Source organism: Bicyclus anynana, chromosome 14 (genome assembly GCF_947172395.1).
Source record: "Bicyclus anynana chromosome 14, ilBicAnyn1.1, whole genome shotgun sequence".
In the NCBI taxonomy this organism is placed as follows: domain Eukaryota; kingdom Metazoa; phylum Arthropoda; class Insecta; order Lepidoptera; family Nymphalidae; genus Bicyclus; species Bicyclus anynana.
This window is the reverse complement of record NC_069096.1, coordinates 3,988,590-4,014,705: the sequence shown is the minus strand read 5'-3', so window position 1 is coordinate 4,014,705 and position 26,116 is coordinate 3,988,590. Positions and strand designations below refer to the sequence as shown.

The 26,116-nt window shown below is 35.5% G+C and overlaps 1 protein-coding gene across 2 annotated transcripts in view; it reads right to left on the bottom strand.

The window, feature by feature from the left end:
• The window catches only part of LOC112048204 (uncharacterized), a 231,820-nt gene that overhangs the window by 98,451 nt on the left and 107,253 nt on the right, over positions 1-26,116 (bottom strand). Inside the window, exon 1 of one of the 2 annotated variants that reach the window (XM_052885451.1) lies at positions 2,311-2,891. The exons of the other annotated variant lie outside the window; for it this stretch is intronic. Coding sequence (XP_052741411.1) covers positions 2,311-2,419 — 109 coding nt within the window. The 5' untranslated portion in view covers positions 2,420-2,891. Of the gene's footprint in view, positions 1-2,310; positions 2,892-26,116 lie in introns of those variants that run through there. 2 annotated transcript variants of the gene reach the window in all.

The following is a 26,116-nucleotide window of genomic DNA, read 5'->3' as shown; positions in this document are numbered from 1 at the left end:
AACTAAGACCTCTAGTAAGCCTCCTTTTTTTGGAATAACGGATCGTCAATTCATTCCTGACAATCCTTGCAAATGATTATTGTGGTATATATGTGATACATGGTTGTAGTAATGTCTAATAATTTAGTTCTCCATCGGTATAGGTGTAGAATTGTAGATGTAATTTACGGCAGTACCATCTATATAAATTTTTTCTATGAATAATTATACTTAATTGTAATTAAAATAAATTCTAAAGCTTTAATTTTTTATTCATAATTATTCATCAATTAAAAATTCGCAATAAAGAGTTTTATATTAAAATTATAAAGAAGTAAAGTAAATGGTATAGTAGGCGGTAATCTCTGGATCTACCTAGCTGATTTCGAAAATTCTATTACCTCGTTATTTGTGAGTGTCATAGGTTTTATCCCCGTATTCTCAAGGGAACGGGAACTATCTGGGTGAAACCATGGGCCGTCGGCTAGTAGCGTATAAATTAACTGTAACCGAGCAATAACTCTTCAATATATCAAATGATAATGTATGAAAGAAAGCGTGGCGCGGACGTCGCACCAGCGCGGCGTACCGAAGACATCAACGCGTTGCGTGCTACTCGCGCATGCGGTAAAAAATAGTTTTCCTGCATTTAATATACCGAAGAGATCACTTGATCGCAACAGATTTCACTTATTTCTTCTACGACCTAGGACGTTGCTCTAAGATCTGTAACGGACCATGACTGACGATCTCTCAGATTGGTTATACCTAGTTTGTCGAGTCCTACATAGATCCCGTTTACGTTAAGATTTGGAGATCAAAAGTACCTTAGATAAAAAGTAGACAAATTTCACCCGTAAGTACCCTACTATTACAATTTAATCTACATTTTGTTTGAATTACCTACTCGCTTATATCACAGATCAGAAGTTAATCGAAAAACAAAGACGTGCAAATACTTGTTGCAATAAATCGTTATAATTATATGTTATTTCCTAAATAACTAAATTTTTTTTTTTTACTGAAAAATCGAAAACTGATGTTACTGAAAAACCAAAAAACAGCCATTTAAGTTTTGTACGATCAAGTATAAAACTTTCAAGATCTTGTCGTTTCATTTATTATTTATACGTGTTTATAAACTATATGTATTTCCTTTAATTGCTATAATTTGTAGGTACCTACGCCCGCTTGGATTAATTACATCCATATCTGATAGAAACTTAATACGCTAAAGGAAATTAACATTTATGAAACAATTAATCATTTTAATTTGCTAAATTTGAATAAATTTTAGCATTTATTATTACTGAAAAATGTCAATTTAGATCTGTTAAATGAACTAGAAACTTCATTTTTAATAAATTCTATCAATTTATGTTTATGAATGTGTAATATCAGACTGAATGGAAATTTTGAAACGTAGTTGGATCAGCGGACGCATGAGAATTCGTCCGCTTGAAATAATTATTAATGGCGGGTTGGTAATTAATAATAGTCTTGAGTGTTCCAGAATGACTATTACATTCAATATAAAAATAATTATGCAAATTTTGCTTGTAGTTCCAAATCAAATAAATTAATAAATGAAATATAAATTCTTTGACTTTAATTAACTTTATCAAAACACTATGTAGTTTCTCAAACAAAGGATATGCTAAAAAACCCATCGTAAGTAACGTAAAAAGGGTTTGATGAACTTTAAAAAATATTATAGGTAGGTAGGTACATAGTTAAGTTCCTTCTCCTTAAAATCACTTTGATAATCGCTCTATTCGTTCGAGAGTTATGCTACAGACGGACACATAAGTGTTACTAACAAAGTTACTTAGTTTTGTTACGTTTCGATCCTAAAGGTACTGTAGGACCTTCGGGCTTAACACCTGTTCATTACAATGACGGGCGCAGGGCAATTGAATTGCGGGTTTTATACCTACTAACATACAATTTATTCCGTATATATACAGAGAAAAAGTTAAACCTAACTCTTCTATTACTGGTAAACGTTTTTTATTTAGAAGTCGTAGTAAGTTGACAGCACTAGAACTTTGTGTTAGGGTACGTCGCGTCGGGATAACAATAGCGTAAACTATTTACAGTGATGTAAACGACTTCGAAACCAGTTTATCAAAAAAACCGTTGCTTAGCAACCACTCACAGGCAAAATATAATATGTTTTTGCATTGCTGATGCTCCATCAGTTTACATAGGCTGAACCGTTTTCCGAAAGTGGATACTACACTCTTAAAACCAGGTAACTCATCCTCTTGTTCTGTCAATACCTACAAGCATGCTATATCAAGTACTATAGAATATAGTATAATAACTTACGGTCGTCCTCCTCGTCGTAATCAGAGAAACATTTATCCTCTTCTTTGAGCGGCTGGTTGTCTGGCTGTTGGTAGAACCGCTCCGATTTTATATACATCTTCAAGTACATCACTGCTGTATACACGAGATCCAACAAAACTGCTCAACATAAGCTTTCTCATGGAATATTAATGTCACTTTAATCACACACTTACAGTACGTAATAAATCAATCAGGTCAAGTAAATCGTTCAATTTATTTAAAAAAAATCTAATATTATTAAATAATATGTAAGTCCACGCAAAAATCCATCTAATAAACACTCAATACACGAAACTCCAGAGAAAACACTTTTCAGTTTCGGAAAATAGTTTTATAGTTGCACTTCAGTACTAGGTGAGCATAAATTTAAAATAGTTCTATTTTCGTTTGAACAACCAAAACACGAACACGTGACCGTGTGGGTAACACTTGCAAAGGACACGACAAAGTGACACGAAGGTTCAAAGTGTACATACAGGGTCTGTGAGACCCGTGAAGCGCGGTGTACGCGGTAAGACGCGCGTCCGTGGCAAGCTGCGCCGGCGCACTGAGTTATCACATAGTACAAAAACTTCAGGTAGTGAACGGACGAGCGCTGCCTGCCGGCGAATTGATTTTCATTTTGTTTAGAATTGTTTGGGCCCTTTGACTTTGAGGTGTCATTTAGGATGCTTTTTTTTATTAATATTGAATCGACACGTGGTATTTTTATGTTACGAGCCTCGTATTCACAGTTAGGAATTTAGGATTTTGATTATGTGATTGAATAGTTTTATATGTTGTCTAGCTTTTGCCGGCGTCTGCATTTGCATTAATGTTATTTACTTTGATAGAAAAATTATAGCCTGAAATCTTAACAGACAAAAATCCACAGTCACATTTAAATTTTAGTATATTAATATAAAAATTTACTTTAGATGATGCCCATTAAAATAATCATGTAACTTTCATTTGCAAAATAACAACAGTAAAAAAATAGTAATACATATTTTACAAAAAAATACTGTAGGTATAAAGAAAAACTTGAATAAGCAGTGGACATCTACCGGCTGATAAGGCAAGATAAGGTAACATTTATTAAATTACTGTTCTATACTAAGTGAAACTTCAAATACAATGTTAAGAATTTTTCAGGTTAATAAATCACTGAAGCACAAAGTTGTTATCAACAAAATATAATTATGATTAGGCATTTCCCTTTCCTAATGGGTTATTAAAGAAAATCTAATTAACATGAGCCGTCGCCGTCGCTATCAATATTCATGCGTCGTATTAAACAGTTATAACGGCCCAATCGGGCGCACGATGGAATTAAATTAAAATATTCAATGATTATTGCATGTCAATAATTATTATCATTGGATGGATGTCGTCGTTTCTAATCTATTATCACGCCACGGGGTAACTGAGGTCACTCGGGGTAAGGTGTAGTGCACAAATGAGATTTTTTTTCAATATATTTCTTTGCTTCAATTCATCTTCGGCTTTCAGAAGTATATAGTAGGTCTATATACTTTTGAAAGCTGTTTTTTTTATGTTTTTTTATATACTAACTCGAAGGAGGCTTTTAATTCCAATACAAAAATTTTAAATTTTTGATAATTATTTTTTTTCATTATTAACTCCGGTTTAAGAAGCATCACAACAAAAAATAATACTCAAACAAAAATATTAATAAAATATCTTTATACAGGACATTAACAAAGTCATGTAATCTCAGCCTTAATTTACTTAAAATTTGAATAGTTTTCCAATACTTTGGACAATATTTTATTATTAACTCGACCACCTGGAGACTGGAGAGTGTTCACGACAAAACTGCGATATACGTAACAAGACGTCATGATGTTTTGGGATTCCGTGGTCAAATATTGTTTGTAACAAATGATGAATTAAGAAAACAAAAAATAATACAATTGTGTTTAGTTTAGTTTTTGACGACCTCCGTGGCGCAGTGGTGTGAACAGTGCATTTACAAGATGGAGGTCTTGGGTTCGATCCCGAGCTAAGCCGATTGAGGTTTTCTTAATTGGTCCAGGTCTGGCTGGTGGGAGGCTTCGGCCGTGGCTAGTTACCACCCTACCGACAAAGACGTACCACCAAGCGATTTAGCGTTCCGGTATGATGTCGTGTAGAAACCCAAAGAAGTGTGGATTTTCATCCTCCTCCTAACAAGTTAGCCCGCTTCCATCTTAGATTGCATCATCACTAACCATCAGGTGAGATTGTAATTAAGGGCTAATTTGTAAAGAATAAAAAAAAATTGTTACAGGTTTTACTGATTTGTATAATCTTAAATATATCATTTATTTTTATTTTAATATATCATTTATTTTTATATATAGTAGCAAAGCGTTAGTGATAAGTTACTGGCAACGCGCACTGATAGAAGACTTTCGATATTAAAGCGTTACCTACGGCACAATTTAAAAGAAAATTATACGACTGGTTGATAAGTAAAACCTACTATAATGTCAAAGAACTATTAAAATAATAAAATGTTAATTGATATCAGGTTGAAGGTTGCTACACTTTGTCACTAACAGTTACTGGCGCATGATTAAGTAGATACATCTGCGGGATTAAATCAAAAATGAGGAGACCAAAGTTATTGATATAGCTCCGTCGAGTCGCAAAGCTCAAGTGGTAATGGGCAAGTCATATATTTCGAAGAGATGATGGACGTCAGAGTCACAAGGTGCTGGTGTTAGCGTTCCGGTACGATGTTGTGTAGAAACCAAAAGGGGTATGGATTTTCATTCTCCTCCGAACAAATTAGCCTGCTTCCTAGATTGCATCATTACTTACCATCAGATGACCTCATCTGATGGTAAGTAATCACGTGGTAAGTAATGTGGTCAAGAGCTAACATTTAAAGAATAAAAAAAATTTCCACGTAATTTTAAAAAGCTATAGTGATAAGTACAACCGTAGGATTAAAATGAAAGTGCACAAGTGTAAACATACTAAAGCATTAAGTACTCGTATATCTACGTAAACCAAATGTTATCAAATGATTAATTAGGTACTTATATCAAATGATCGATTGCGCATTACATGTAAGTTAAGCTCCTAATCATCCTATTAAGCCTTCCGGTCAGACAACGTTGATGATATCACGCGGTAATTATTATGAATGCGTTACCAAAAGACGTATAGCTTTGAGGAAAAGAAATGACCATTCGGGGTTTGAAAATTATGACGGGTCACGGGTTACGGAAGTGGTGATAGCCCAGTGGATATGACCTCTGCCTCCGATTCCGGAGGGTGTGGGTTCGAATCCGTTCCGGGGCATGCACCTCCAACTTTTCAGTTTTGTGCATTTTAAGAATTTAAATATCACGTGTCTCAAACGGTGAAGGACAAACATCGTGAGGAAATCTGCATGAGAATTTTCTAAATTCTCTGCATGTGTGAAGTCTGCCAATCCGCATTGGGCCAGCATGGTGGTCTATAGGCCTAACCCCTCTCATTTTGAGAGGAGAATCGAGCTCAGCAGTGAGCCGAATATGGGTTGTTAACGACGAATAAAACAATACGACAAAACAAGTCTTTAAATATCAAACAAACACAAGAAAATCACCTAAAATATTGAATGACGAGGAAAATCCTTCTTGGATATTAATGAGAAACAAGAATAGGTACTGGAGCCCGCGGCGAAATGGAATAAAATTAAAATGATTATTAATATAATAACCGACCTTTGCCCGACTGTGGGCACGGATGGACGGTTTATGCTAACTAAATTAACACTGCTCAGTTACTTTTAACTAAATTGTTATTTTAACTAACGATTTTCGAATTCTTTGTCGTATGAAGGAGGTCGTTATTTGACATCGCTGTAGTTTATTGAATTACTCCCGTAAACAAACATTTCTAAATGTAAGAAGTATTCAAAGTCAATGAGGTTCTGTAGATAATTTATTTATTTATTTATTGATACACCAACATTGGCAACAAGAAACATTAATCCTAGTAATATTATAAACTCGAAAGTTTGTATGGATATTTGGATGTTTGTTACTCTTTAACGCCGCAACTATTGAACCAATTTGGCTGAAATTTGCAATGGAAATAGATTTAACTCTGGATTAACACATAGGCTACTTTTATCCCGAAAAATCCTTGGATTCACGAGATTTACGAAAACATTATGATTTTGATAATATGATATATAATTAAAAAAAATGCAAAACTTTAATTTTGTATCGAAATGTTTCGAAAAAAAAAGGAATTTCCATTGTGATCTGATAGAAATAAGTCAATAAACGTATGTGAGTTCATACAAATGACCATAACTCATTCTTCCATTTGAAAGTTGGTTAATATAATAATTTCTCTATCAAGGCAAATTAGTAAGCTCGGACACAGTCATCAAATAGTTTGAATAATTCGTGAATGTCAAAACATTTGCTTCCGTGTTACCGATTTTATAGCCCCAATATGGCCGATTTCGATGAAACGAAATCGGCGTGGGAGTAGACGATTTAGAAAAGAACGAGAGCTAATGTTTATTAACCGTTTATACCTAATGGTGTAGAAATTTCGTTTCGTGTGTTAACTTGATTAGTTTGCGCTGCAGGATTCCATATTATCATTGCTTTAAACATGAAGTTTGTGCAATAATTAAAAACCATCCATTGATAATATTTTTAAATAATATCAATGGTATTTCCTTATGGTTAATAGTATGAAAGCGTTTACTTAAGTAGGTACCAATTGAAGTTTTTGTTTGGTGTTGTATCAGACTCGAAAGATAAGACACCGAGTGTAGGTAACTAATTACACTCTTATGTTTGATTTTCAACTAAGCTTCAATTGTTTCACGGGTAAGAATCAACGAGAGGTCATGGGATCGATACTCGACCACTGGAATATTTTTGTGACATAGATATTTCGACCAATTGAAGGGAAATTCATCATCATTATCAGCCTGTAAACGTCCACTGTTGGACATATGTCTCTTGTATGGACTTCTAAGCACAACGGTCTCGAGCCGCCAGCATCTAGCGGCTTCCTACAATCCGCTTGATATCCTCGATCCACCTAGTGGGAGGTTTGCCAAAACTGCGCTTTCCGCTTATCGCCATTGACCCCGGGGGTCTTGGGGACTTGGTCATATCAAAAAATGGCAAATATTCCATTTTCGTTTTCTAGATTCCATTGCCATTAATAAAAGAGGAATCCAAAGCGCCTATCTATACTAATACTATAAAGCTGAAGATTTTGTTTGTTTGTTTGATTGAACACGCTAATCTCAGGAACTACTGGTCCGATTTGAAAAATTCTTTCAGTGTTAGATAGCCCATTTATCCAGGAAAGCTATATATTATCCCCGTATTCCTACGGGAACGGGAACCACGCGGGTGAAACCGAGCGGCGTTAGCTAGTATACCTATACAGCTCGTTAGTACTCCATAAACAGTCGAAGCGAACCTGTTAGACTGGACCACTGCTTCCTCCGGATCGCGTGGCGGAAGAAAAGCCGATCCAATGCGGACCGCAACCCATGTAAGTATGCGAGACTGGTTCATCTCATCAACACGTCTATGACCATGCACCCATTTATTAGCTATCCTATTATGGCACAGTTTTTACCGTCGACTCCGTAAAGATGTTCCAATTTACCTGTAACAAGTAAAATATTATTAGATTAGAATAATTAATGAAAATTTTAACGCTTACTTTGTAAAATTTATACTCAAACATGATATTTGAGGTTTTAACTATGAATAACATATTTCTAATTACGAATTAACAATCTCTTTATTTTTAGACTTAGGAACTTTACACTTATGTCGTATAGGTAAACATTATATATTATTATTATGTTCTTTTTTTAATGGTAACTAATCATCGGGGTTATACCAAGTTCAACCAAAGTAAGAAAATACAGTAAAATAAAGGAAAACTCAAATTTTCATTTCTTCTTTTCTCTCATTCATTTATTAGTCCTTTTTAATTTTTTACCATGTTAATAAAATACAAAATATAATACACTATTAAATATTATTGTCAGTTTACTACAGAACCTTGAAATTAAGCATCGACGCCTGATCGTCTACATATTTTCTCTATACACCTATATATAAAACGCCGCACAACATATTAGTGCACACTTATAGATTCGTTACATTGGACCATTAGAAACGCGTGTAATTACTCGTTTCCTTTGATAGAATCAATTTGGTAATTAAATTGTTATAAAGGTTAAGAATCCGGTCCCCGGCGACCATTTCCTGATCTATAAACACTGTACTAATATTATATTAATGTAATTAAAACATGCAAATTTGAAGTACAACTGTTGTGAAGAATTTATTAGCTACACGACCCAGCTAACTGTTTTCCAATTTAAGAGGGTACTATTCGCTCCACGATTTAATTTGAGTAGTCCAGTTCCCACTGTAGAATGCATTATCGGCAAGTAGCATAGCCTATATTTTCCATTTGTGAAATAATTTTTACAATTGGTTTAGTGGGTTAGTAATAAACAGAGTACGAGTAAGACATCGCGTTTATAATATTACTAGCAGACCCAGTCAAGCTTCGCTTTGACTTAGGGTTCATTTACACTAGGAGCACGTTGCACGGCAGAGGCAACTGCCAACGACTGCTGTCGGCTGTAGGTATATCGGTAGCAGTTACCTCTGCTGTGCAACGTGCTGCTCGTGTATATGAACCCTTATTCCACTTGAACTTCAGTATTAACCCCATTAGCTACTACAATTTCGCAAGCATCCATTAAATAATAAGCAATTATTATGTTTTTATTTTTTTCAAATTAGCTCTTGACTACAATCTCACCTGATAATAGGTGATGATGCAATCTAAGGTGGAAGCGGGCTAACATGTTAGGAGTAGGATGACAATCTACACCCCCTTTTAGTTTCTACACGACATCGTACCGGAACGCTAAATCGCTTGGCGGTACTTCTTTGCCGGTAGGGTGGTGGTTAACTACGGCCGAGGCCTCCCATATTATATATATTAATTGTGGTATCTGTCAAATATGACCAACGCCTGCGATTTCGTTAAATTCAGTGATTCACAAATTCCGTCGCAACCATGGATTTCTCTGATGAGATCCTTAACGTTAATTTTTCCCATCAATTCCAATGAATTTTTTCTACTTTGTCTCTGAACTCAGTCTCTAACGTAAAACAAGTAAAAAATAGTAAAGTTCCAAAAATAGGACAAGATTGACCTTCACTTCATCGGTCATAATCACAAACTTTTGTAAGGGGATGTAAGAATATGTATGACAAGGCAAGTTGGGTAAATAAATGCCCTAGATTTTGCAAGTCCGGATATACATTAAATGTCCCACGTTCGGATTCAGAGACCCAATCATAAGGATATCCTAAAAGTATTACAAAAATGTATAGGTAATAAATATCAAATATCTATAAAAATAAAACTATAAATAATGCAATAATTACAGCTAGACTAAGTACTCATTTTGGAGTAATGTTGTTTTTTAAGTATTAGCTTGCATTGCAAAACATGCAGCGAAGGTTTTATCTTTTGACAGCGTTGACTAAAAATTTTCCATACTTTCTAGACATAGCAATCTGGGTAATTTCAAAGCGACATCTCTTGGAGACAGTATCTCCAAGAGATTAATCTAAATTAAGAAAACCTCAATGGTCCAGCCGGGGATCGAACCCAGGACCTCCGTCTTGTAAGCCCACTGCGCATAGCACTTCGCCACGGAGGCCGGCAAAGAGAAGAGAAGTCCTTAAAAGAGGCCTGTATTCAGTTAGTTGTGTCAATCGGCTGATAATGGTGATGATGATGATGATGATGATGATGATGATGATGATGATGATGATGATGATGATGATAATGATAATGATGATGACGATGATGATGATAATGATGTTGACAATGATGATGATGATGATGATAGCTACTACACACTTTAATTAACTGATATTTTGAGACACTAAGAAGTTGTGCCTTTAATTGTCTCAACTTCAAACTTCCAAAGCCATTTACGCCGAAGCCTTTGATATCTTTATGTGATATAACAAGTAAGGTTGTATGTAACTAACAACAGAAGCACTTAACCGCAAGCTAAAGGTCACATACCGCTGACCGTCGTCCAAACCTGACCTTTGATTATCTCGCCGCTAATGGACCTTACGTTCGTATCCCACAACTAAAGCGCAGATCCACTCCGGGTAATTTGTATGCTTGCAATGACTTGCAAATAATTATTGCTACTTACCGAGTTCGCTGAATTTATGGTCTATGGTGTAATAGTAAAAGTGGGATAAATTCAATAGATCATATTTTTGGTTTAATTTCATTTCAGTTTAATTGTAGCTAGATATGTATGTTTTTTGTACAAATAAAAATGTCTGTGAGTCTAAGGAATTGAAAATTGAGGTTATGATATAAGAAATGTTGAAGATTACGATAATATTTATTCTTACAAAGTTCATAATAAGTTTGTTTGTTTGTTACGCTTTAACTACTCAACAAATTATTGGAATATTTGCGTGTACGTTGTCAGGAGTGCAAAACAGTACAGCGTACTTTTTCATGCTTGACATAATCATACTCGTACAACAAAGTTACTTTTTGAGATATAGAAAAAAATAATAAACGGGAGCGAAAACACAGAAAGTAGCTAATAATAATATTACAATTGCGTCAAGATACTGATAAACATTGTAGGTATTTATTTTCATTCATTATCTTCACTTATGGGAGCGAAGGCAGTTTCCTATTCACAACCGATGTAGTTTTTCGGTTTTCAGTATAGCTAATCTATTTAAAGTAGGTTGATTTATTTTCAAGATTTTATTTCCTTATCGTTATCAACCCATATTCGGCTCACTGCTGAGCTCGAGTCTCCTCTCAGAATGAGAGGGGTTAGGCCAACAGTCCACCACGCTGGCCCAATGCGGATTGGCAGATTTCACACACGCAGAGAATTAAGAAAATTCTTTGGTATGCAGGTTTCCTCACGATGTTTTACTCTACGTGAGACGCGTGATATTTAATTTTTTGAAAATGCACACAACTGAAAAGTTGAAAGTGCATGTCCCGGACCGGATTCGAATCCACACCCACCAGAATCGGAGGCAGAGGTCATATCCACTAGGGTATCACGGCCCTTTATTAAGTTTAAATATGACCTTTTATTTCCTTATACAGAACCCAAAATAAATCGAGTTTCATAATCAGTTCTTTGTATAATTGGTCAACAGAACAGCCATTCTACTCCTTGGTCTTAACTCATCCTCATTAGCAGTTTAGCATTAAGCCATGACAGCACCATCTATTAGCCATTTTATTGACCGTAAAATTACGCTCTGGGGCCTGCAACCACTGCTGCCATATATCGTATGGATTATTACTATTAACTAGCTGTTTACGACAGCAGTATGGTTAACTCGGTTAATGGTGCTCTATATAAACTAAAGCAAAATAACCTTATGGTGAAATGTGAAGTGCGTTGTGATTGGCCGAACTTAATTGAGTTATTTGTAGGCAACTATTTTATAGTACTTTGTAGTACAGATTTTCTTTCTTATAGGAAGCTAGCCGACGCCCGCGTTTTTATCTGCGTAGTTCCCGTCTCCATGATAATACCGGGATAAAATATAGCCTATGACACTTACAAATAACGTAGTTTTGTAGTGGTAAAATAATTTTCAGAAACGGTTTAATAGATCCAAAGATCACCTCTACAATTTTACCCCCTTTATAATATTAGTTAAGAAGTATAGATTATTAGAACAAAAATTGGCCGGTGATATTGGTGCGTGTCTAAAATACTGTACTGGTCATCATCTTTAAAATCTGATATTCATCATTACAAAATTAAACATTACCTATAATCTAACTGAATTCTTAGGAAAATATTAACCAAAATAAGCCTTTAGAACAGAAAACATATCTAAATTGTAATCTGTCCATTTAGTTTGCACACACAAAATGCACTACGAATATGTCTGTAATTTTACCACTACATGCAATGCTTAACGGACTTCCTGGAGCGAAGGGGGACAACTATAAATTCTGACTACATGATAATATCACTGATGATGTTAAAGCATTTTATATATTACTACCTATTTATAAAATTTCGTTTATATTTTATTTACAAGTATAAAATATCTTCGCATATAAGGCGAGGTCCTCCTTAAGGATCATATAACACATAATCCCAAGAATACTAACCCGAAATCGCCATGTAGTAATCCTACACGGTGTTCGTATTTGGAATGTTAGTTGGCGCGTGTCTGCGCTCGTGGGCTGCGACATTTGCCCTGCGCTGTGACGTCACATGGTGAATCAGCGAGCACATTTTCCGTGGGCGGAAAATACCTAAAGTGGGCACTCTTGGTGAGTATTTACTTGAGACAATTACACAGGTAAACATGAGTGAAGCTACTGATATAACGATATGTTTTAACTTGGCTTGTCTCGTAAAACTCTAGGTAAAACTATTACTTTAGTTTTTTTTATTACTTCACAAACTGCCACAACGACTTAACCGTACAGTAGCAAAGGTTGGAATATTGGCGAAGGAATCGGTTTGTTGGATTCTTTGCGTTATTGAAAACAGCTAATATACTTTCTTATGTAATTGGGTAAACATTGGGTGCCTACTTATAACTGACATATATTAGTTCAAGGGTGATTGTAGGTAGTAATTTGAAAGCTGGGTGATCTGCCTTGTCTGTTTGCAATTTACAAAAATTGCTTCAATCTGCAGTTTTTATTTTCATTTTCGTGTATTGTTTAAAAGCTTTTTCTGTATAACGTGAACTGATGTTTATTTTATACTTTTTGATGTGTAATTTTTGTATCGGTGCTGAAACCAAAACAATCTTTCAGAAAAAGACTAAAACTTGAATCAAAAAGGCACTGTCTATCTTGCTTGGCATCGGATTTAAACCTATCAGCATAAAGTTATATTTCGCATTTTAGTGTAGTACATCTTTATTTAGCAGAAAGCATTTCAGGGTTAAGGTCTGTGGTTCATAGTGAGGTGACAGTGACCATGTTCCGACCACAAAAGTCGTGGGCGTCACTAAGCTCATTATGACCGACGTGTACATTACCTGGACATGACGCTAATCATACGTAGTTTAAAGGAACGGTAAAAGGGCTAGTTTACATTAAACCTACTTTGTGTATAGGGCTGGTGAAAGAGTTATGTTCTAAAAGCAATTAGAAAACAGTCGGGACCTATTATATTGAATAGAATGATTTTCGTCTACATTATTTACAGGTCCCGACTGTTTTCTAATTGCTTTCTACACTTCTGGACTGAGCTTGTTTTTTTCTTTTCAGTTTTTGTAAAATTTATGCAGTCGGGTTTTTTTATTTGTTTAATTAATTTATTTAAAAAAAAGGATTAGCTACTCGTATATTTTGAGAAATGGGAAATAAATTCAAACACGCTTGAGAAGTCACTTTCAGAAGTTTAGTTTATTCAGCTGTATTTATTTTTTATTACTGTTAAATTTAATAAGGTCGTCACGGTACCTACTAATATTGTTAGTACATACTAAATAATAGTAAAGAAGGCACTTTTAATTAAATTAATAAGAATATTAATGGGATATTTATTTAATAAAATAAAATTATTACGATTTAAACGACCTTGCCATCAATTTTATAAACAACCATAAGGAAAATTATCAGTATTGGATCGAATAAAAAGAAAATAATGTCAAAGGCCGAGAAACTCAAGGTGAAATAAGAGTCATAATTATAATTCGCTACTTATTATTCATTAATATAATAATAATTATTATATGAGTAATTCAATAATAACTTGAAATTAATTTATTAAAATTTAATTGGTAAAAAAGGTTCTTTGTTTTTGTCAGAAACTTGTGGTATTATTAAATCTAAAATGTTCATACTTCATAGGCTAATTAGGTCTAGAACCCAAAGCCAGGCAAGTTAGCCCTTGATGACTATCTCACCTAATGTTAAGTGACGATGTAGTCTAAGATAGAAGCAGGCCAATTTACTATAGATAATACACTAAGAGGTACAAGTTTACTATAGCGAGGTATGGGTACCTCGGTTTCTATACGGTATCGTACCGGAACGCTAATTCATCTTTTTTCGATATAACCTGCTTAAAGACAGTTGACTAGACCTGTGCACGTTCTATATTAGAAGGAGAATCCACAGTTGCTCTAGAAGCTGGACAGGGAGAACAACACGAAGAGAGAAGATGAGAGAGGACATGTCTCGAAAGAGTTCCTTAAACCCATGTCACAAGTCCCGAGATTTTCTCGGAGTTTCTCTCGATAGACATTGAACCCGCAAGTTGAATTCAGCGTAGACTGCTAAGTCGTTCATGTCATTCTTCGTTCTTAATAAATTAAAAAAGGACTGTATTCAAGAAAATTTTTTTCTTTATCTTTCTAAGAAAGATTTGTTGGATCGGCTTTGAAACTATTGGACCGATTTGAAAAATTCTTTCACTATTAGCATTCTACATTATCCCTGTATTCCCAAAGGAACGGGAATTATGCGGGTGAAACCGCATGGCGTGGCTAGCTTATCATGAACGGATTAAAATAAAACGAGCATAACTTAAAGTGACGTAAAAATATCCTTTTCGTCAGTGCAAAAAATACAGACCAAGTGACGGTAAAATTGTGACAGGAGCGATGTTTTTTAATACTGTGACCTTTTCGCTGTTTTGCTCTTATTTCTGCCCTTGCATATCTTCGGCTGCAGGCGTACGCGGAAGTCGGGTTGACATTTGAGTTCAACATCGACTTGAGCAGGTATATAGGCGACTTACGAAGTTACTTTTACTATACACCTACTTGGATACTAATAATATTTTATAGAGGAAAGATTTTATTGTTTGTTTATGCAAATAGGTTCGAAACTACTAGACCGATTTTATAAGTTTTTCCACCAATCGAAAGCTACATTATCAGCGATTAACATGGGCTATATTTATTCACGTACTCTTACGGGAACGGAAATTAGGACTAAGAGAGTGCGGGGGTCCGCTTTTGCATTTCTGAGTGAAAATCTCATGAGGATGTTTATGTTTCCGAGTAAAATACGTACAGGGCGCCCGTGTCTCAGTTAGACGTCTGTCCCAATAATTATCATTAACATCTGGTAGTGATCGTTAGTTGTGACGAAGTCAAATCATTAAATTATATTATTCCCGCCAAGCCGAATTAATGCACGTGGTTTAACCAATCTCCTCTCCTAATAGGAGGGAGGCCTATACTAAAATAGTCTAATATTAAGGATGATTATAAGGAAACAAAGAAATATTACTTTACTGGTATCAGATATTAAACCATTATAGTTGCTTGGTTTGCTTTATGTCGATGTTAAATTAATATTATTGCAAAGTTATGTTTTGACTCATTCCTAAAGGTTGAGGGCTGAGCCATGCCACATGCTTTGCTAAAGATATATTTAGCTACTCTTTTTAAATATTATAACAATCAATCTCCACTACAATACATCACAGTTCTTATTAAACTTAAGGAATCCCATGATTCTTTGAACTGAATCTAGATAATAAATAATTGTTGCATTTTGTAGGTACTCGTATTAGTTTCTTTCCGCCCATTTTCATCATAAGCCTATTTTTAATGTTTTGCAGGGTCAGGCCTCCCTTCTTACAGAAGAGGGTTTTCAATGCTATATAGACTAGCGCTAGCAGCCTACGGCGAAATGCGCCTTTACACTCGAATTAAAGATACTTAGGTAAAAAAATAACAATACATAATGAATGTAAAAACTTAATTCCACTTGGATTAAATTACACTCGTACGATAGAGCACACTAACGGACCCCTCGCGGTTTCTCTGCGTTTCCGTAAGAATATGGAAATGCTAATATAGGTTGTGTTACTCGCAGATAACGTAGCTTTCCACAGGTAAAAGATAAAGAGACTTTTTAAAATCGACTCAGTAGGTAGTTTATTTTCCAACAAACGACAAACAAACAAAAAAATATCTTTCCTTTTTTTAGAGTAACTGAAACCGAATAGCATGAACTGTACGCCCTACCTAATGGAAGATGCGTGGAATTCTCAATACGTTCGTGTGGTGACGTACACATACAGACATGCGCCTTGACATTCGCGTGTCAAATGTCATCCGGTTGTTGACCCGGCGTGACTGCGGTCGTTTTGTTTTGGTCACTCATTCAGGGCTCGGAACAACTTTCGAAATGGAAAGACCGGTATAAATATTGATAGTTGAACATAGATAATACTGTGGTTTTAATTATCCATATGTATAATTGTATTGAGGTCTTAAAGTTGTTTGGCCACATCTCCAGAAATCATAATTCTATAGAACGGTTGGTAGTGCAAGGGCAAGTCCAAGGCAAATCCAGAGGCCGATCTCCAACCCGCTGGACGGATTTAGTTAAGGCTGCTACACAGTCATCTTTGGCGGTGTTTATTCAAAATGCAGCCAATCGCCAAAAGTGGAGGAGCATTGTACAGAAGGCGTCGCTCATCGCTGCAACCACGATCACTCTGCCAAGAGTGTTTGACGACCTCCGTTTCGCAGTGGTATGCGCGGTGGTTTTGTAAGACGGAGGTCCTGGGTTCGATCCCCAGCTGGGCCGATTGAGGTTTTCTTAATTGGTCTAGGTCGGGTTGGTGGGAGGCTTTGGCCGAGGCTAGTTACCACCCTACCGACAAAGACGTACCGCCAAGCGATTTAGCGTTCCGGTACGATGTCGTGTAGAAGCCGAAAGGAGTGTGGATTTTCATCCTCCTCCTAACAAGTGAGTCTGCTTCTTCCTTAGATAATCATCGCTTACCATCAGGTGAGATTGTAGTCAAGGGCTGACTTGTAAAGAATAATAAAAAAAGAAGAAGAATAATTGTATAGTGATTAAAATTATTTCACCCTCATGGTCTATTTATTAAATTCCAATTCCGTTTATCTGTATCTACTAATATTTTACAGAGGTAGTCTCTGGTATTGTAGGGGGTAATTTCCAGATTTACTGAACCGATTTTGAAAATTGTTTTACCACTAAAAAGCCACGTTATTTGCGAGTGTCATAAGCCATATTCTCATGGGAAAGGAAACTACGCGGGTTAAACCGCGCGGCACCGGCTAGTAAACAATAATTATATGTTTATTTTGTAAAAGTAAATAATGACAATGCTGAGTGATAAGGTCGCCTCTTGCACTGCATTTTATCTTCTAAGATTTTGTATATTTTTATATGCTTGTTGCAATAAAGTTATTTAAATAAATTAATAATGATTATTGTATGTAATAAATATATATTAAAAAAAGAATTCCTATTACAACGCAACCTACCTACTGGGTTCAAAATAATATACCCATAGAGTATGCAAACACAAAGTAGTATTTCATATAGCTACATACTTATTTCAGTCTTTCTGAATTAATGCGCAGCATACAAAATATTGTTCGTTATCTTATTATTATTAAGACTTTGCTAAGAAACTTATCTAATATTATAGATAAACATTGACACATTAGGTAGCTAATGGATACGAATACCTAGCACATGTAAGTACATGCTAATAAATCGCTATTAAATACATTTAGGAAATAACGCAGTGAACTTTGGTTATAAAGGTGAACCAGTTTTTAAGTTTATCTCAGTCATTATACAATTTGAATATTAACCGACATCGCGAAGGCGGTTGCGATAACAAATTGTTATGTAACGCAAGTATATAACGTTGTATCGTCGTTATCAACCCATATTCGGGTCACTGCTGAGCTCGAGTCTCCTCTCAGATTGAGAGGGCTTAGGCCAATAGTCCACCACGCTGGCCCAATGTGGATTGGCAGACTTCACACACGCAGAGAATTAAGAAAATTCTCTGGTATGCAGGTTTCCTCACGATGTTTTCCTTCATCGTTTGAGACACGTGATATTTCTTAAAATGCACACAACTGAAAAGTGCATGCCCCGGACAGGATTCGAACCCACACCTTCCGGAATCGGAGGCAGAGGTCATATCCACTGGGCTATCACGGCCTTATATATATTTTTTTTTTTATTTAATACTTTAATATTATATACGAGATACGAGAAAAGAAGAGCATGATAATAATCATGTCGGTGGTACAGAACAATACAGTAATTGCATGTTTTTTTTATTATATTGAATAAGCGCGTGCTCAGGTTGTAAGAATTAGGAAACACTGACTTCGGCAGAGAGTTAAATACCATAGCCATGCAAGTAAGAAACGAGGAAGCAAATCGCTTCGTACGAGTACTGGGGATGTCAATGACACAGGGATGAAAACCGATGTCTTGCAGTGTGATGGTAAAAACGTGTCGGTGGTACGAGATCAAATAACTCCTGTGCACACTCTCCGAAACAAATATGTATACAACGATATTTTATACTATAGATATGTGACGTAACGCTACGTTAAATCACCGCAAAACGTGATCCGAATTTAGCTACTCCACTGAGCACCCTTGTACATATATCCTTGCATATATATATATATATATATATATATATATACACACTTCCTGAACACCCAACTCGACATTGTAGACAATATTTTGGTATTATTTGTTTAAAAAAACTTTCGTTGTTTACTATGCCACTAAATGAAATTAAGACAATTAGCCACTTTTGTCCGCCTCAGTTTTATTTGTACAAAAATTTCCTTCCCCAAGTTGATTTTATTAAGTTTGTCAACTATAACTCTTTTATTTGCTAGCGTTTCGCAGCTTTTTTTTTTTTTTTTTTTTTTTTTTTTTTTTTATTCTTTACAAGTTAGCCCTTGACTACAATCTCACCTGATGGTAAGTGATGATGCAGTCTAAGATGGAAGCGGGCTAACTTGTTAGGAGGAGGATGAAAATCCACACCCCTTTCGGTTTCTACACGGCATCGTAGCTGTAGTATGGTTTTACTTTGAATTTCGTTTTCGTGAATATATTTATTTTTTAATAGTTTTATAGGTATTATATATACCTATATCAAAATTTACGATAACGTGGTTAAGTATTTTCATTTATAAAACTATTATGAATTCTTATTTTTTATTAGATACGATTTTTAATAATTTGATATTGCATATTTACTAGAAATTAATGTTAATCAAACAGATCATTAAGAATCAATATACATTATAATTAAAGTAATAATAAATTAGATAAGAAATAGAATGAGGTTATCGACCAATAAATGCGATGCACCAGGTATAAATAATTAACAAATTATAAATTCATAATAATTAATGATTCACCAAATGTGATACTCGAATCAACATCAAATAAATTTAAATTACAGGTATTTTAGCTTCATATTTTATATTATTAAATACTAATAGTTAAAGATACCCAATAACAGTTGGTTCATCTAACTTTAAACAGAATACTGTTGACTGTTTAACAGAATACAGCCCTGTATTATGTACAGGATATGTTTTTATAGCTTTGAAAGTATCAATTTTGAATTCGTCTACTTTTCTATACATATATTTATCTCCATCATATCCATTTATTCGAAATGACTTTCAACTGCGGCCATGATTTCTCGTAGAAAATATAATTAAAATAACGTTTCGAAATTGAAGGTCCCTTATTAGTTACTAGCGAATGCCCGCGTCTTCGTCTGCGTGAAAATCGATGTAAACCTGCAACCCTTATTTCACCCCCTTCTATTTATATTTTCTAGTCCACTGATCATTTTAGAAAAATATAACTTACAACATGAAGGTTTTAAATGAAAAAAAAACTTCAACCCCTTTTTAACCCTTACTTTCTTTTGAATTAATTTAGAAGTTACAACGTGATGCGCGGTCAACAGAAAGACGGACAGATTGACAGATAGACAGAGAGACAAAATGTATGATCTATGTAGGATCATAGACTGACAAACTTACAGCTTTTAAACAATGACAAATATCTAGGAAAATCACAGATCATAGATAAAGGTATGAAAAGAGTACAGCATCCATGAAGTGTTATACTTTAATAGGAGTTACAATAATCTTGATTTAAGTCATCTAAATCACAACACTCCCGTAACAAACCATAGAAAATTCTATTAAGTCTCCCATGATGCATTATCTATTTCGAACATGTGTATTCAATAATCTCGCAATGAATCACTCTATAGAAAACACGCGGTTGAATGCTAAAATCTGCAGAACTCACTGCTAAGCTTCTGTAGTGTGACCAGTTGTTAAAATAAGCTAGGACTAATTTTATTTTAGAGATTAAACTATTGCAAACAAAGATTTTCTACTATCAGTTATGTTACGTGCCTATAAACTTATCGCGAATAGTGATCCGAATTTAGCTACTTCATTGAGCGCACACATGCATAATTTTGTGTTTACATTACATTATATACTATGTGTATAAAATAATTTATACACTTCCTGAACACACAACTCGACATTAGAAAGCCTCGTTATTTGTGAGTGTCAAAGGCTATATTTTAGCCCCGTATTCTCTAGAGAACGGTATCTACGCGTGTCATATATGAAACATCGACTAGTAATTAAATAAATCAAATGTAAGCATTTGATTATCAAGATATTTTGTAGAAAATACACTCAGCTAGTTAGACAACAAGGAACCACGCAAGTCGGGAAAAGAATTAGTTTAGATATTTGTTATTAAGCAATCTATATTAATACTTCATATCTAGTAACTTGGTGAGATATCTTGTGAGTAAACAGAAATGTTTGGGTCTGAGGAACATGTTGACATAACTGCCGTGGTCAGGAGATGCCAAAACACGTAACCAAATGTAGCATAACAAACAAAATGATGTGATGTGACAATGGATGACAACTGATGTTGCATAAACATTTGACATCCTAATTAAGACACAGTTTATGTCACTTGATTATCTCGAAATGTAATTACATAAGACATACACAAGCTACGTTGATGCAGCGATGGCTTTGTGTCATTAAGTATTGGGTTCAAATTATTTCGTTTCTTCCAAAAAATACTCAGTTACAGTAAAGCATGTAAAGCAATCGGTCCTGCGTCTGATCTCTCACCGGTCATGTCGGTCTGCTGTCACATAGGAGTATAAAAGTAAGGGAATAGAAAGTGAAACTGTTTTTGCGCACACACTTGTGCACTCGTGATGGTTAATCTCAACATGAGGTTGGCCGCCGTGGGAGAGAATTTCGGCATATTATTATTATTGTTTCCGTAAGTCCACCTATCCACATTGGAGCCACACGGTGGGAAATTGGTGTTTATAATTCCTGTAATTATAAACATCGATCTATAGAACCTCCCACCTCAGATTTGAGTCCGTGGAGCAAACCTGTTATCCAAATAAAAAACAATATTTAGATTCAAGTCAAATATGTATGAAGGTACTGGTTATACAGAATCCAATATGAAACCATAAAACAATTCTAAAACACAGTAAAAGCATAACTTAAAGTACTTTATTACTTTAATGCGTTACTTAAGGATCAATAAACATTAGATTAACGCATTGGATGCGTCTAAAAATGCCATTAACGTCACAGATTTAAATGTGGGATAGGGCAAGGTACGCCGCATTGTATTCTGATAATTTAGCCTAGTCTAAGAGTGAGTGACAAAGGTTAGCGCTACTATTTTCACATAATTATGCATTCCTAACTTTAATATAAGTGTACAACATATTATAATTTATGTTCTTGGTCGTAGCGTTGAAATCCGTTTAATCCGAAAAATTACAAAAATATGAGGCTTAGAACCTATCTTTATCTCAGATCACAAACGCTGGGCATTATTGCGTGTCCTTACATGTCTTATGTAACACTGATGAAGTGAAAAGCCATCAATTATAAGGGTTTCCACTCAAAGTCACGTGGGACATCTATTTGATAGAAATGTTAACTATATGCCACTTCGCAAGCTTCCATGGTTTCACCCACGGTATTTCCGTTCCCGTCATAATACGAGGATAAATATAGCCTGTGTTATTCGCTGATAATGTAACTATCCATTGATGAACAAACATTTATAACTAGTTTAGTAGTTTAGCCATAAAAGCGTAAAAACAAATCCACTTGCATTTTTATAAGCGGTATTATGTGTGGATATAAAATAATACGTTTTAAATAGATGACTTTTAATGATTGACTAGCTCTTAGTGTAAGAGTACACGACAAAATGTCTTCATTATTCTTCCCACGCCACTAATCCGTGCCTCTTTAGACCAGTCGAGTGGGGTCCGATGTGGGACTGGATACAGCACTCCTCTTATCAGACGGATTGACGTGGTTTATACGCTCCAGTTCAATTCGTCCGATACACTTTACGCAATGGCCTGTGTTGAGTTTTCAGACGTATTCGATGCGAACTGATAATGAGTTGCAAGTGTGCTTTATAGGGTTACGTAAATAACCCTTACAGTGTCGTTATATCTGTCTGTTCGTCAATCTGTACAACCGCGGTTTTATTCAAAAACTATTCATATAAAAATGTGTTTAATTTTGCATAAGTATGTAACTTGATTTAATCATTTAGGCTTCTGTATTGTCAAGGGAAAAGTTTCTAGTACCTCGTAAGATACGTGAAGCGATAGAAATTAGTCGTCACCCGAATTTTAATCGGGATCATGGATGGTTGCTGCCCACAGCGTGGAAACCGCTATTTCTTTCATTGTCACATACAACAAACTTGGAACAAGATAGCATTAGTTCGGTTTGCTTACAAGAAGACGAGTCTAATGAAGATGACATTAATGAACCGTCGGAGAGTGTAACGGAACCTTCACTCCCCACCACTCAACCCCTCTCCGCGCGCGCAATGCGTGCAGCAGCGCGTCGCGCAGCCGCTTCGCAGTTTGGATCGTGCCGCGATGCAAGAACCAGCTCATGACTAAGGGCCCCGTATGGGTTCGAAACTAGTCGGGCATACTCCGACGTAATATCACGTGAGTTTTAGCCGTGTTTCATAATCATTTAATTTGATTTAATCACGCTGACAAAGTTGGGAAAAATCTTGAAAAGATTTTTTTAGCGTACCTCTTCTATTTTATTTTCTAGAGGTAATCTCTACATATTCTATAACAGAAAATATGTATATAAAATCATGTTTCAGCAGAAATACTGAATTTCGTATATTTATATTTTTCACCGAAAACAGAACAGTCTTTGAATATATGAAAATCTGACTATAACGTGACTTCGCAACAAATATAATTATTTTGATTTGATTTGATTTTGATATTCGAGAGACATTCTGCCTTCTTTCTTGGAGTCTTTTTTCAAATCACTGTGGACTGCAAACCCAATAAAAAGCCTACAGCAAATATTTACACAATTAAACAAACAACCTAGGTACGATCCCCGGCTGAGTAGATTGAGATTTTCTTAATTGGTCCAGGTCTGGCTGGTGGGAGACTTCGGCCGTGGCTAGTTACCACCCTACCGAAAAAGATGTAACGCCAAGCGATTTAGCGTTCCGGTACGATGTCGTGTAGAAACCGCAAGGGGTGTGGATTTTCATCCTCCTAACAAATCATCCTAACAAGTTCCATCCGTTCCGTTACGCTTCCATCTTAAATGTCTAGGGCTAACTTGTAAAGAATAAAAAAAAAACTACATTTAAATACGGTAGACTATTCATTATATCATAATCATATCAAAATAACCGACTATTCAATATTTACGATATCATTACAATCTATAGATCTACTCGTACTTGTAACACTCGTAGGTGTTGGCTATTACAACGTAATTCGCCAACATCGTTAGTGCATTTCCTCACATCTGTTGTGAGCAGGGTCGCCTCCTACGCTAAGGTCACTGGACCGCTCCCATGATGATTGGAACCGATACAAATGATGCATAGACTGACGATATCGCGATGCTGTGACGGTCATTTATACTGCGCGAATTGCTGAACCGGTCTAAACGGCTTGTCACAACGATACATAAGCTCTCGGCCTTTGTACTTGACGATATATCAAATGTGATGTGTGATTGAAAACGTTGCATTGTATTTGCGATAGCCATTTTTTTATTCTTTACTAGTTAGCCCTTGAGTACAATCTCACCTGATGGTATAAGTAATGATGCTACATAGTATTAAAGCAGGCTAACGCTTGGCGATACATCGTTGCTGGTAGGGTGGTAACTAGCCACAGCTGAAGCGTCTCACTTGCCAGAGCTGGACAAAATAAGAAAATCTCAATTGGCCCAGCCGGGGATTGAACCCAGGAACTTCGTCTTTATGAAGACTGAAGGTCTGGTAGCTAATTAAGGACCTTGGAACATTGAGTGTCTGGTCAGGGTCCAGACACTCAAGTGTCTAAGTATAAAACGTAAAGCTTTGTAATTTTTTATGATACATCAAGTGGAATCATTTCTTCATTCGCCAGAATGTGTTTCATAACAACCCTATGGTTTTTTAATATTTTTTAAAGCTTTTTTAATCTCAATCGGTGTTTCTAAGGGTGGTTTCTGGTCGTTGGTTCCAGTACCGATACGGGGTCGCCAATCCAACACCTTGGCTGGATTGGTAACGCCATGTTGATCGAATGAATGAATTAATGAACATTTATTTCCCCGCATACAATTTTACAAAAAACAAAATTTTATAAAAAAAAATATAACCGACTTCAAAACCTAAAAACGTACCCACTAAATTAAAAAGTGAAAAATAACATCATCATATTATTATTTTCTACCTGTTGATCAGTATGAAGGCGGTGCAACGCCGGTGATGTATTAAATCACTGCGGGGTTGCCATTCCAGCACTTTGGGACCCCAACGTCCAGCCACTTCAGCTTCGCGACACGGTGCCAATCGGTGACTTTGGTTCTTCTACGGATCTCCTCATTTCTGATTCGATCACGCAAATATAGATAATTTTAATGTGGTCAATCTTAATCAGTAAACTTGTTTTGACAAACTATATTTACCACCACCACACCACCACATTTAATTTTAAATGCTAAATATTTGTTTAACAGGAAATTCAGATAACATTAAACTTGCCAATCACCCATAACATAAATCTGCTAATTGATATCAACTTTGACTTTTAAATTAAAATATAAAAGTGAAACGAATGGAAACTTCATAATGTTAAACTTTCGTATTAAAATATTGATGGATCATGATCAGAATCTTCAGCATCATCATCATTACTTTTTGTTTTCCCACTGCAGGGGAAGTAATTTAAGATTTGGAATTTAACTCCACCGCGCTGCTCCAATGTGAGTTGGTGGATTTGAAATGTTTGATTCTGTAACAACCATTTTCATCATCATGATAAATACCAAAACGACAGTAGGTATAATGCACTCTCTCTATCTCTCTCTCGTGGTTTAGCGCCGCGGGTTTTTAATCCCGGACTAGTTTAGACAGTAAATTTATTTTAGATTGAGGAAAAATTAGTGACATTTTCATAACACCTTCGTATTCAAACCCATGACCGTAATCGTTCACTTTAACTACTGGACTAAGAAGGCTATTGAACAGTTTACAGCAATCCTCATAGATTTAGTTAAGCTGGAATGTATCACGCATTTTTCCACTACAATTATTCATCTGTGACCTTAAAAACTATTGATAGAGAGAACATACTTGTAAATACAGTGATCTGATTAACTTGTAAATGTCACTTAAGAGCCTATTTACAATTGTCTGTTACTTATCGTGACAAAAGTGACATATTGTTGACCAATAGCGGCGAAATGTAAAAGTACCTTATACATATAATACAAAAAGAAGCAATGTCGTAGGCGCATTCTATGCATACTGGAGTAGTAAGATTAGAATGCGCCTACGACATTGCTCCTTTTTTTGTCGCGATGGG